The sequence below is a fragment of the Buteo buteo genome, chromosome 9, assembly GCF_964188355.1.
Source record: "Buteo buteo chromosome 9, bButBut1.hap1.1, whole genome shotgun sequence".
Lineage (NCBI taxonomy): Eukaryota > Metazoa > Chordata > Aves > Accipitriformes > Accipitridae > Buteo > Buteo buteo.
The window spans coordinates 1,503,645-1,516,960 of NC_134179.1; the positions used below are offsets into that span (position 1 = coordinate 1,503,645).

The window sequence follows — 13,316 nt, forward strand, 5'->3', positions numbered from 1 at the left end:
TGTAGAATGCTTCCAACTGTTGGAAACATTTATTTTCCTAGCTGTTGATTTGTGTGTCATGGAGAAAATGTTTATGTTGCTGGCCTTCTCAAGTTAAAAAAAAATCTGAATCACTTTACTAAGATGTAATGTGTAGATGATAGCACTGCAATATTTTTCTTTCTTTTCTGTTTATTCACAAAGGGTTAGTAACTTAGGTTTGGAGCATAGGTTTTATATTAAACGAAGCTAATTTTATTTTTGTGTGTGTGTGTGTGTTAAATCATCTGCTGTACCGCTTTACTGCAATACTGTTATTTATAGGGTTTCAAAACAAATTATTACAGTACTTTGGCAGAAGCACCAAGTAGCTTGATCATAGATGTGATCAAATACCTTGTGGTGTCAAGGAGATACAGGTTCCCTTTTCCCATATGCTGCCACACTGCAGTGCTAGTTGAGCAGTATGCTGGGGTTTATTAAAATTTATTTTCAAAGTTAGTAGCTGACTCTGGAGGTTTCTAGGCCTTTGCTGATCTTACCCATGCATGCAGGACCCTCTAATGATTTAAAAATGTTTCTAATACAATGTGTGTTTCTCTCAGTCTCAGCACAATAATGTTCTAGTGCAAAAGGCCTGGTTAAATGGAGTGGTGCCTGTTGTGATGGACGCTGAAAGTTCTGTCCAAGAAAAGGCCTTGGATTGCCTTGATCAGCTTTTGTTGCAACATATAAAAAGTTATAATGAATTCAGGAGTGAAGATGAAAAGCAGGCTCTAGCATGGGATCTCCTTACCCTCTTGACATCAGAAAGCCAGGAGCTGAAGTAAGTGCATTTTTCCCTTCATTGTGGGCTCTGATGGCTTTTCTGTAATAGCCCTTTGTCTGGTGTGTTGGATGTTTTCATTGCCCTTACTATGTTAGCATTCAGGGACAAAATCCAGATTTTTTTTTTTACCTTTAATCCCATTAGAATACACAACTTTTCCTTTACAGAAGGAAATTGCTTATTGACTGGAGGACTAAGATAAGAGTATGAGTTTATACTCTCAGTGCTCTCATTCACTGTGTGGCCACAGACCGTTAGGTATCACAGTTTACATATTGTTTAAATGCATGTGCCGTCTATTGTGCAAGGACAAGAAACTAAATTTATTGGGTGAGGTTTTTTTTAGCTATTTGAATTCCCTGCTTGAAACAGTCAGTATAAGTGCATATTACTGCTAGAGATAGAAACCATCATGTTGTGAGGTGCTTGTTTTGCTCTGACAGTTCTTGGGACAGAGGAGATGTCAAGCATGGACAAGCTGGTAATTGGTGAGAAGAGTGCAGTTTTGCTTTGTGTCTTTGTATTTTTGCTTGCTGCTCTTGCTACCTGTGCTCTCTCCCTGAACTCAAGTGTTCATATACAGGAGTGTTGCATGCTGTTCTTGACGTGTTGATAGCAGCATGAATATTTAAGTCAAAAGGAGGTGTTCTGATGACAGAAGTAAGAGAGGATATATAAAGAAAGGAGAACGTTGCCTTTTATTAATTCTGATGTATAATATGTTACTTGTCTTATGACAAATAGAGTTATTCTGCCTTTTGCAGAATGCTGTGGGAAGAAGCAGAAGAAATGGGATGACACACAGTATGACAAGGACACAACATTGATTAAAGACAGCTGTATGTTTATTACTCAACAGGGCATAATAGCTCAGAAATAGAAAATGAGATACTGGTTGTGCTGCCTTGCCAATTTGTGAAACTGTCAATGTTCTAATTTGGGCTATTTTATAACATAGTTTGCAGATTCATGGTACCTTCTTCTTAATGACCTTAGAGTACCTTGCAGCTTGATAAATCTCAGAACTCTTTCAGCGTGAAGTAGGTAACTAGGGTTGAATAGAAAAATAAGCACGTTATGGTGCCTTAACATTACTGTATCCTGTCCCATTATGGGTATTAAATAACAACTACTAGAAAGTCTTTGTTACAGATTGCTGAAATTATATTTTCTTGATCTGTCATGGTACCAGTTGGACCTTCTATTTTACTGAGCACTACATCCATGCTTGTATGCCAGGTCTGTAGAGCGTCAGGATTGTGAACAGAAAGACTGAAAATATTGCTAGTAAAATACTTAGTAGGAATCCCTGTGTATTCTGAGTAGCGGGAATGACAAGCAATAGCAGCTTTGTTACATTGCCCAGTGTATCCTGGACAGGGATGTTGTTGTTTACTGCCAGTGTCTAAGACCCAGTGTTTTGTTTACTCGTCCTTTAACTTACTTTTCTTTTCTTTCTTTCTTGTAGCCATTACTTGAACAAAGCTTTTCAAATGTGGTCCAGACAGAATAAGTTCACCTCTACTTTCATTAATAATGTCATGTCTCATGTGGAAATGGAGCATGCTGTACCAGCTTGGATGTTGCTTGCCAAGATGGCGGGTTCTTCACCCAAGCTGGATTATTCCAAGATCATTGAATCGTGGGACAATGTCAGCAGGTATGTGTGTGCTTTGAACTCTGTGCTCCATTCTGGAGGAAAGAGATGGGGATGAAGAGGAGGAACAAAGCAAGTGAGCACTTTCTGTCCTTCCACAGGCAGATTGCTGTTTAGCTTCTTGGATCACAGTTCTTTATTCAGGCAATTGGTTCTGCAGCTAGGAGGCAAGGAATGGCCTGCAGATTTGTGCAGTAACCAACTCTTAAGCTTTTTGAGCTTTCATTTGGTTTGACAGGTCTGCCTTAATAATGCATATCCCAGATGAAAGGATTTTTCTACTGTGATTTGGTGTTGTTCCTTAGCTTGATGTTAGTTTGTCTGCTCTACTATTTTTCAGGCAGCAGAACATGAGCACTGATACTACAGGGCATATACTGTGTGTCATGGGTCATGTTGCAAAGCACCTCCCTAAAAGCACCTGTGAGAGGCTGATTGGTGAGTGGCCCTGAGAAACTGCAGGGGGGAAGGCAGGGTTCATGCCTCCCATCTTAACAGTTATGTCTTCTCCATAAGCAGTTGATAAGCTTAGAAAATGCTCATTTTATGTGTGTGATCTCATTTTCAGATAATATCAAGTGCTGGCTGAGGGAGTCTCACTGTCCCTTGGAGGTGATCAGCCCAGCTGTAGAAACTCTGCAGAAGCTCTGCCATGCGTCTGCACATGTGCCAGAGGAGGCACAGGTGTGACTTAAAATATGTCTTAAAATAGCTTGTTTCACACTTAGATGGGCTGTCTCTTGAAGGCAGCTTCTGTCTCCAGTCTGTAGGTTGATTAGCTCTCTAAACGAAAAGGACCTCACTCCAGCAACTTGAGTCTTTTCTGCCCAGCTCTCTTACTTGCTTTATTGCAGTTGTGCTGGAGAGTATCCTGTAGCTAAGGACAGACTTGTAAGAAATCTTTCTTCAGAAGGGTTTCCCTGCCCTCCTTCCCCTCCTTCCCAAAATACCTTGCATTTGCCTTCTGTCAAAGTTTACAGAATTCCTAAAGGAGACCTGTTGCTGTGCCTTTATGATAGCAGCTATTTCTTAGGCTTGGTCCAGTTTGAAGCTATAGGTTTATACCATAAGCTCTGATTATTCTATATCAGAGCTGCTGAAGTTACACATATTTCTAGACTTCTTTCATGGGATCAAACATGGAGTTAATAAAACATCATTTGCACATTTCTCTTTTCTGCCCCCACATGTTCTATGCCATAGCTTTGTTCCATTCCTGTAGTGAGAAGGTGGGCTATCTTTTGCTGGTAAAATAGAGATCTAAGCCTGAGCACAGTCGCAAAGAAGCTAAAACTGATGCAGGTCTCTCTTGCTAATGATTTTTTCTTTGTGTATGTGTTACATTTCTCTTTCAATATTGAAGACAGCTATTTTATAATAGGCATCCCAATAAAGTTTAGTAAAGAGTATGCAAAACTGCACAGTCTGTGCTTCAGAAGCCAGGGTGGATTAATGGCTTTTGTTTTTTCAAACGGGCAGTCAGAAAATCCTCCTTTGTAGGCATAGTCATCACAGTACGTTGGCTTACAACCAAATACAGGTGTTCCTGTACATTGGTCACTTTAGCAGTTCTAGCAGCTTAGCTGCCATACATATATGTATTTGGTTTCTTATGTTACCAGTTTTAGATGATAGAAAAAGAGAAATGATGTTTTATTTTCATCACAATCTGGTAGACAATTAGTTTTTTTCTTTCCCCTCCACCCCTTGGAATTCACATTGTGTTTTCATTTGAATGTAACTGCATTTTCCAAACAACATTTAAAAATCCACAGACAATCTCAAGTGTATTGGATATACATGAAACAGTCGTCTAAATCCTTTTTGTTTAAACCTGTGTGATATCTATAATGAAGTAAACTTGGGCCTGTAGATTATTAAAAGCCACATTCTCCAAGGTGTTTTGACACTTGTACACATCCTTTGATGTGCAGGAAGAATTTTAAAGCTCTAAGGCACTGTCTGATTTATTTCAATAGGACTTAAGATTATTAAAAGTATATAAGGACTTTCAGATTAGGGATTCATGTGTGGACAGATATCACAGCTACATTTTGTTTAATTAATAAAGTGCAAAAATTTTTTTTTTTCAATTATGGACCAGGAGCTGCTCAATCAGGTGTATGGAGATTTAGTATCCACCTGTGAAAGCTATATTTCAAATATAGTCCTCAAAGAGGATGGAGCAGAGCAGCTGCAAGAAGATCTCTTGGTAAGTTTGGTTCCCCTTCACAGATTGGTCCAAGTATGTAGGGGTACTTGAAATTGGTGTTCCTTAAAGTTCATGCTAATAACTGTGTTACGTAGGAAAATACTGATGTGCACACCTTGTGTGTAAGCTCATAGTGAAATCTGGTATTTATGGGCCTGGGAGCATACAACAGTTTTATACATCAGCAATTGCTTTAAGGATATGATACCCCATGTATTTTTAATAGAATGACACATCTTTTCCTTTGCTCTTCCACTCATACTTCTTAGATGAGCTGTTTGGGAAATAAGTCTGTAAAACGTGTGGAATGCTTTGAGGAGTATTTCAATATTATTAGTAGATGTGAGGGGGTTATAGCGTATTAAACACACCCACACACCATTTCTGTTTCAAAGCTTCACCTTCTGTTCTCTAGCCACTCTCTTGAAAGGACTGAGGGAATTTTAAGTTGTTTTTGGAGAAGTACCATACCAACTCCTGCTGATTTAATTTGCAGCTCAGCCATTGCCTTTTGACTGCAGTCTCGCTTTTTCTCTGTAGGTGAGACACCTCTTCATCTTGGGTGAGGCTGCACAGCTGTGTCCAGCCAAAGTGGAGAAACGCATCTTTCTTTTGATTCAGTCCATTCTGGCTGCTTCTGTCAATGAGGACCAATGTGAGGGTCTCTCCATACTGCCTTTAATTTTGCATTTACAGACAACACTGTTTATCAGAAAAGTATGTTTTCATTCCCGACCTGTTCTTTCCTAGTGTCTAGTTCTCCAGATGGTGAGGCAATTCCAGCTTCTCAGCCACTGTCCCAATTCAGAGGATCAGCCATGCCTCCAGCGGTCAGAGCTCATGCATTCATTACTCTAGGTAAGTACCATCCTGCAGTAGAAGTGTGACCTCGTGTATCCAGTTCTCAGCCTTTCTGATTAAAGTTCGGCTCAAAAGCTGTGTCGGTTGTAACAGATAGCCACAGTGCTCAACGTTTGCATTGCCTCAGCTCACAGCTTTTAGCAGTGCAAATAACCATGGTAACAAGTTGCATAAACCATAAAAATTCTGCCCTCTATGTGACTGGTTCTCAAGGCGGTTAATGCATTCATTAATAGTGATCAATAATTAGCAACATCCTTCAGAATTGTACTGTCCTTGTACTCGGAGTTGGTTGCTGTCTGGCTGAAGGATCATCTTACATGTAGTAAGGTGCTCAACAGAGGATGAAGAAAACTTGATGCTTTTGATGCAGTTTAGAGCAGAATGCCTGCACATAGTGACTTGTTCTCAGCATGAATGAAGAGCTTCTTTGAGAGAAGCCTGGTCAATCTGCATCTCCACTGTTTTGGAGAGTACTAAGTGAAAGTTCTGGTTTTGAAGTACCGCTGTGATTAGGAACAAGTCTCTTCTCTTGAAGATAGATAGTATTATTTTTTCCTTAACTGCTTTGGGAAGCTTAATACTTTTGTACAGAGCTTAGAAACAGTTAGGGAGAAGTAATGTTAGGATGCAGGCTATTTTATATTAAGTTGGTTTAGTGATGCTCTTAGAGGTGGGTGTCTCCCTGCTATGCCTATGACAGCTGGGGCTGTTCTTTTTAGCTGCTTTGAATAATACCCTGTATACAGAAATAGTTCTCTCTGAAGGAGGGAATTTGGCATAGAGACCCACACTATAGGTCTAAGAGGAGTTTGGAAGAACTCCTTGAAGTATCATTTCTTTGAGAGATTGTGCAGATTGCTCATCAAGTTTCAGCATGTGTTTCTTGTTTATTCCCCTGTTTACTTCCTGATTCCTTTCTTGGCTCATATTGGACTCAAAGGAGGCAGTAAGCTGGGCTGTGGTGGTTAGGAGCAAGAATATATTCACAGCACTGACAGTCTCATCTCTGTTTCACAGGTAAATTGTGTTTACAGCATGAGGATCTGGCAAAGAAATGCATTGCAGCTCTAGCTCGAGAACTAGAGGTGTCACATGATGTGGCTGTTCGCAATAACGTTGTCATCGTTATGTGTGATTTATGTATCCGCTACACATCCATGGTGGACAGATACATTCCCAACATTTCATTGTGTCTGAAGGATCCAAATCCCTTCATCCGTAAGCAGACGCTGATCCTGCTTACCAACCTTCTGCAGGTAAATAGGGGTTCTAAGCATGTATCTGAGAACCTGATTCAAGTACCTCTGTTGGGCTGAATACTGGCAACCTGAGCAGTGGGTGTATTGCTTGTACCTTAATTAATCTACAGTTAATCAAGAAGACTTTAAACTATGTGTTTTGTTACTGCTGGTTTGGGGGTTTTTTTGCTAGCTAGGCAGAAATCATATGGAGGACACTTAACACAGTTGGATAATGAGATTATTTTTAGTCAATGGTTACCTCTTTTCTTGTCTTCTCTTTGTTTCTTCGAATTCCTTTCAATTTCACTCCTATATGACTGAATATAACAAGCATCACAGCACCTTTTTCTCCTACTGTCTCTGCTTATTGTTCTAAAGATGTAAATGTTGAGAAGCTCAAGGTGTTTACTCTCCCAATGTTCATATGAAGCCAACCAAGGCAGATTTGGAGTGCATTTGGCTCTGAGAACAGTGTTGAAGAGCATGTGTGCCTTGGGATGGGAGAACAGATTTTTCATGTTTCTACTTTTTTATTGATACCTGTGGTAAACCTAGATGCTTGCCACTGTGGCATTTATGCTGTTTAAAGCATCCTCCAAAACATTGTCTCCTTGGGGTTTATTTTGTGTGCCTCCAGCTGAAGTTGTATGGCTTGCTCATTTGCCTGATGTATATTCTGCTAGGCTCTATGAGATACTGTCCTGACTACAGTCTGAAGGTTCATACTAGGTTTTTCCTGATTGAGGTTGAGAATTTATTGTCTGCCAATTTCTTACAGGAGGAATTTGTGAAATGGAAAGACTGTCTTTTCTTCCATTTTGTCAGCGTCTTGGTGGATCCAAATCCAGATATTGCCAGGTAAAATACTCATCTGTAAAATAATAAAGGAGTTGAAGATCAGAGATGTACTCAAAACCAGTCCCAGTCTCGCATGTGCAGCGTGCAAAGAAAAGTTTCAGTGAGAGAGCAGATGGTTCTCCCATTAACCTCTTCACTCACACAGTTGTTCATGCTTTAGGGTCTGCAGTGGTAGCAAAGGAGTGATGAACCTCTTTCCAAGTCATTTGAAGGTCCCAAGGTAGCAAGCTGTGTGTTCTTGGCTGTCTTCAAAACATGCAGCTCTGCTCTATTTTTGACTCTATTATCCAGAAAAAAGGAATTTTTTAAACAAGCCTTTATGAAATCTTCCTCATGGTTTTCAGATAGGCTCTGTCTTGAGTACTGGTTTTGTTTTAGGAATAGGATTAAATAGTCTCTTTTTTCTTATATGGCATGCCTTGTCTTTGTAAACCTTCTACCCCATTTTGTAATACTTTGACATGTACGTGGAATTATGCATGCTGGCTTTAAGTGCATGTTTATGAAGTTTTTGTAGGTTTCAAAGGCTCAAGCTGCTCTGTTACGTGAGAAATGAGTGTGGCACGTTTCTCTAAGGATGGTAGATCATGCGGGGTGCTGGATGCAGAGGAGGCTTGGACACCTTGCTACTTGTTTCTACCTGGAACAATCAATCTGAAGATTGGTGTTTCCAGGGCCATCAGCCTAGCATTGCTTACTAGTGCATAGTTACACATTCTTTTCTCTTCAGTGAGTTTTTGCTATGTAAAAATGTCTTTCCAGTAGATGGTGACATTGCAACATCATGTTTCCTAGAGCTTTAGCTAAGGAACACGGTGCTATTTCTTTGGGAGCGTTTTTCTTTGCATCTGCATTCAGTGACTGCATCCAGACAAAAATGCGTTCTTCGAGTCTGGGATTGACTTGCACCTCTTACAGAACTTCTGGTGATTAACTTTTTGCAAAGTACTGTAAGTCTCTCAGACACAATGGAACTTAAGTTATTTAAATAATGAAAGTGTTGTGCCTGGATTCAAGTTAAAATTTATTTCTGTCTCTGTTTACTTTAATGGCAAAAAAATGAAGTAGTATTGTGGATGCTGAAAACACCTGTCTCTCTCTGGATGAAAAAAGGCTTAAAGTCAATGAGCTGATATCCTTGCTCAAGTCCAAATGGAGCTGGGCAAGAATTAAATGTGGTATGGAGGGAGACTTGGCAGAGGAAAACCATCCTCCTGCTTTATGGCTTGTGAACCCTACACTGTGTTTCAGGAGTGGCTTCTAGAAGGTACCTGCTGATAAGTTCTTTCTTTTCCTTCTTTTCAGGTTTGGAGAGTTCTGCCTGGTGCATCTCTTACTGAAGAGGAATCCAGTAATGTTCTCCCAACACTTCATTGAGTGCATCTTCCACTTCAATAGCTATGAGAAACATGAGAAGTACAACAGGTTCCCCCAGAGCGTGCGGTCAGTTGAGCACATTTGTATCTCCTTGTTGCTAAATGATGGGCTGTCTGGCCATACAGCAAAGTGCTCGTGGCGCTTATAATTATGTATGCAGTACGGGGGAAACAGCTAGGGGAAACAGTGTTAAATTAAGAGTGTCCTGCCTTCCCCCTGACACTTTTGGGAGGACTTGTACATGTAATTTGTGGGAGTGCGTGGTTATCCTAACAGGTTTATGGGTCTTGAAAGTGACATTCACGTATTCCTTGCTGATTTAAAGTCTTGTTATTTCTGTGAGTTCGCATAATGTGACTTGGCCCTTGTAAAATGTCTTTCTCTGCCACAGAGCGAAGAATCTCTTCTCTCTGAAGGGAAAAGATAACAAAGAAAAAAGAATGCGTATCTACAAGTTCCTGCTAGACCACTTTACAGATGAGCAGAGGTTCAGCATCACAACAAAGATCAGCCAGAGCATCCTAGGTCAGGATCTGTCTTTAAAAATCTGGCAAACAAAGAGCTGGTTTCTATATAAAACCATTAGGCTCCCACTCCAGCTGTGTTATCTTCCTGTCTTTACTGGCACTGCTGTTTCCAGTAAAATGCTTCTTATTTCTTCCCTGTGTGTTCCAGCATGCTTTGTGGATAACATCCTTCCTTTGGACCTTGAGGCCAGTGAGCTGCTCTCGGATACATTTGCAGTCCTTAGCTGCAAAGAAATCAAGCTATCAACTATGAGATCAAAACCCGATGAAGACATTCAGGCTGATGAAGATGAAATGGCAATGGCCAATGCTGTCATGGAGGCAGCACAAAAAAAGCTCATCTCGCAGGTGAATGGCACTTGATCTGGTGTGGTAAGAGGGCTGGCCACCATGCTGGGAGGAATTTTACCTTTCTGTGCTGGAGAAACTTGTGCAAAAATTATCCAAGTAATATAATGATGCCAATGACATACTGTGTCCGTAGGCTGTTATTCAGGTTCTGTCTGTAGGTCCACTCTGATCAGAGGGCACCTGTGGAAGTGCCATGTGTTGTAAATTAGAACATTATGGCTGGATTTGTGAAGGATACTTGTACTAGAGGGGTTAGTTGGAGTGATCAGAAATGCATTTCCTCTGAAGTCAGTGAAGCTATGCTAGGCTAAATTTGTTCTACAGATTTCTTATTGGTGAAGCATTTGAGCATAACAATAGGTTTTGGTGCACCTTTTAGCAATTTGCCTTCAATGTGAGAACTGACTGACTTAGTGATGTATCTTGAAAGACTCCACTTAGGTTAAAAGCCTATGTACATGCGTGCAGTGTAAGAGCAGGCTTAATTGTGGTAATTCCATTGCTATGGAGCAGTAACTCCTCTCACTTAGACCATTCATCTAACCACAGAATGGCTTCTCCTTTATTGCATTGTGTAACTGTTCATGCCTTGTTCAAACAAAGGTTCAAAAGAAAAACTTTGTAGAAAACATCATCCCAGTGATCACATCACTGAAGTCTCTGATGGAGCAGAAGAGGATCCCAGCTCTTGGGGACCTTATGAAATACCTACGGGTAAGGGGAAGTGTTTTCTTGTTGGTTTTTTTTTTTTCCTTTCTTGAGTTAATGTGTTGGATGTGCAACCAGTAATGGAACGAACAGCCTTCTTAGAAGGAAATTTAGAAGGCATATGATGTTGTAACACTGCCACTGTGTTAAATAATGTAGGAGGTGGAGGGATTTTAGATAAGGATCTCACAGTGTGTTACGTGTGAGCCTCCTCAGTAGAACGTGGGCAGAAAGCTTGAATGCTGGAAAGCTTTTTCATGTTCTGAAGTACAAATTGGAATCAAAACTCTTTAGTCTGTTAAAAACACCTCTGCTCTACCAACTGGTATTTCCTTTTGCACTTAAGCAGCTGTGATCTGAATGAAGACATGAATCAGTAGTCAGAAGAGATTTCTGAAAGAGTTTAAACATTCCTTATTGCTCCAGGAAATGATGCAAGATTACCGAAATGAAATCAAAGACTTCTTTGCTGTGGACAAGCAGCTGGCAGCCGAGCTGGAGTACGACATGAAGAAATACGAAGAGCAGCTGGCCAAGGAGAAGGAGTCAGACCAAGAGCAGGTCTTGGCAGCACAGGCAGAGGTTGTTGGTGCCATTAACTCTGTACATGTACTGTCTCCTCTGCTAAAGTTTCTGTATGCAGTAACACCCAGATTCTGTATGTCTGTCGACCTTGTTACAGCACTTTTAACAGAATGGTTATGTCATGTTCTCATACCTCTTTGCATTTGCTGACAGAAACTTTGGTTTCAGTTATTTAATACGTCTAGAACGACAACAAACAACACACGTTAGTCAAAGACGAGCAGCAAACAATTAATATAAAAAGAATTCAATTTAAAGGGAAAACTAAGTCTAATTTGCCACTGGCTGCGCTTATGTGTTGTATTGTTCTCTATTCCCAGAGTGATAAAGATGATAAACAGGTCAAAAAGAAAAGGGTTCATTTTGTCTGACTTTAGGTGTATACAGAGTGGAAACTTTTATCTGTCCTAGTCATGCCGATCCTCTCTTAAAGTCAGTGTAAAGAAATAAGTATGTGCTTGGGTCAATTGTCCTGAACTATTTTAGATACCTACCTTAGGATGAGATGACTTCTACCCTGGAAGTACCATTCTCTCTCTGCTGACTTTAAAAGAGCACCTATGTCTAGACCTCTAAACTAGGACATATGTATCCAATCAAAACTTCCTGTTTGCGTCTTGTTAAAATTTTGGCCATTAAATTCTTTCTCTGTAGCGCCCTTTTACAACCATCACACAAAGGGCAGTTCTTAATCACGCAGCAGGTAGTTCTAAGCGCCTTGTATCTAGGGTTTTCTACACTTGTATCCATTGTTAGACATATGATCTTTTCTCCTGTTCTCTATAGCAACCTCCATCTTTGGAGAGAGCTGTACTTTCTGGTGGCTGGACTAATAATGCTCAGTCTCCTGTAAGTAGGAGACAGTCCTTGCCACCTGGATCAAGTCCTTCCTCTGTGCCTTCTGAGTGTACTACATCTATTACTGATGTTCTGAAACAGCCGTTACTCAGTCACAGGTATGGGTTTCTGTTTGTGTTACCAGTTACGATATTCTGCCGGGCTATTGCTTTGCTTATTCACTCCTTACTTAGTTGTATGAAAGTCGCCAGTGTTGCAGCATAATCTTCTCCATTACATCTCGCATTTAAGATCATAAGGGATTGGGAGGGGACAGGTCGCTCTCGTTATTACATGTTTCTCATCTGGGCTTGCAGAAGGAAATCACTTCACTGTTTCTGTCATGGTTTTTGCCCTGTAGGCCAGCATCCTTGAGCACACTTGCCATCCTGAACTCTGCCAGGAAAGCAAGGGAAGCCAAAAGCAAGCAACGCAGCAGGAGTGTTGGAGGAAGTTTATCGGCTGTATCTCTTCCATCAAGCACAGCTGGCAGCAAGCAAGGTAGGAAGCTGAGCTGGCATTGGACTAGATCTAGTTGCCACAACCTGATTGTTAGACTCGAGGTCTCTGAGTGAATACACTTCTATTCTTAATTATTTCCTTGTTATTTCTAGTATTCTTTCAAAGCCTGAATCAACAGTCTACCAGAGAAAATGTTTCTGTGGTGGGCCGCGCAATCAGCACACCAGAGCGTAAGTATAACCCAAAGGAACCCTTTCCAGATCGGGCTGAGCACTCATTCTCTGAGACAGGTAGCAATGCATGGCTCCCCTAAAGAGCAGAAAAAATTAGTCATTGGTAGCTGTAGATATTTATTTATCTAAATGGTTGTAGTAAATATGAACCATTCTGAAATAGAAGGTCTCAGATGAATGATGTACACAGGAAAAGTCAGTCCAATACGGTCTCCATTTACATGTCACAGGGTATTATAGCATTGAGTCAGTGCAGGAGAGCATTTATTTTGGGCTGCTGAAGTAACAGAGCTACTGCCCTTTCTTCCTTTATCAACTCTGGGATGCCGAGGAGGCATGTTGTCGTGGTTCCTTAATAGTATACATTGCCCAAAGTGTGCAACGTTCTGTTGCATTGAGACACTTCCTCTCTTGAATTCTGGAAGCATAGCTTAGCATCTTTAGACTGAATTACAGAACCCTGCTGTGGAGGGAAATACTCACGGTCTGGTCCTTTTCAGCTCTAAGATAGGGGGTTCCTGTTGTCCAAACAAAGGATCTCGGGTGAGTTATGACCTGCTTCTAGAGCAGGCAGCGAGCTGTGACAATTGCAAGAG

At 40.8% G+C, this 13,316-nt stretch overlaps 1 protein-coding gene across 6 annotated transcripts in view; it reads left to right on the forward strand.

Moving 5' to 3' along the window:
* NCAPD3 (non-SMC condensin II complex subunit D3) overlaps positions 1-13,316 on the forward strand; it is a 28,750-nt gene that overhangs the window by 12,032 nt on the left and 3,402 nt on the right. For 3 of the 6 annotated variants that reach the window (XM_075034858.1, XM_075034857.1, XM_075034856.1), the window contains 18 exons: positions 585-805; positions 1,252-1,296; positions 2,277-2,468; positions 2,806-2,903; positions 3,034-3,149; positions 4,570-4,677; positions 5,218-5,332; positions 5,428-5,535; positions 6,559-6,797; positions 7,561-7,640; positions 8,946-9,083; positions 9,409-9,542; positions 9,693-9,892; positions 10,499-10,609; positions 11,030-11,185; positions 11,975-12,144; positions 12,387-12,526; positions 12,640-12,717. In XM_075034858.1, coding sequence (XP_074890959.1) covers positions 585-805; positions 1,252-1,296; positions 2,277-2,468; positions 2,806-2,903; positions 3,034-3,149; positions 4,570-4,677; positions 5,218-5,332; positions 5,428-5,535; positions 6,559-6,797; positions 7,561-7,640; positions 8,946-9,083; positions 9,409-9,542; positions 9,693-9,892; positions 10,499-10,609; positions 11,030-11,185; positions 11,975-12,144; positions 12,387-12,526; positions 12,640-12,717 — 2,449 coding nt within the window. The remainder of the gene's footprint in view (positions 1-584; positions 806-1,251; positions 1,297-2,276; positions 2,469-2,805; positions 2,904-3,033; positions 3,150-4,569; positions 4,678-5,217; positions 5,333-5,427; positions 5,536-6,558; positions 6,798-7,560; positions 7,641-8,945; positions 9,084-9,408; positions 9,543-9,692; positions 9,893-10,498; positions 10,610-11,029; positions 11,186-11,974; positions 12,145-12,386; positions 12,527-12,639; positions 12,718-13,316) is intronic. The other 3 variants (XM_075034859.1, XM_075034860.1, XR_012651473.1) reach the window with 2 other exon arrangements.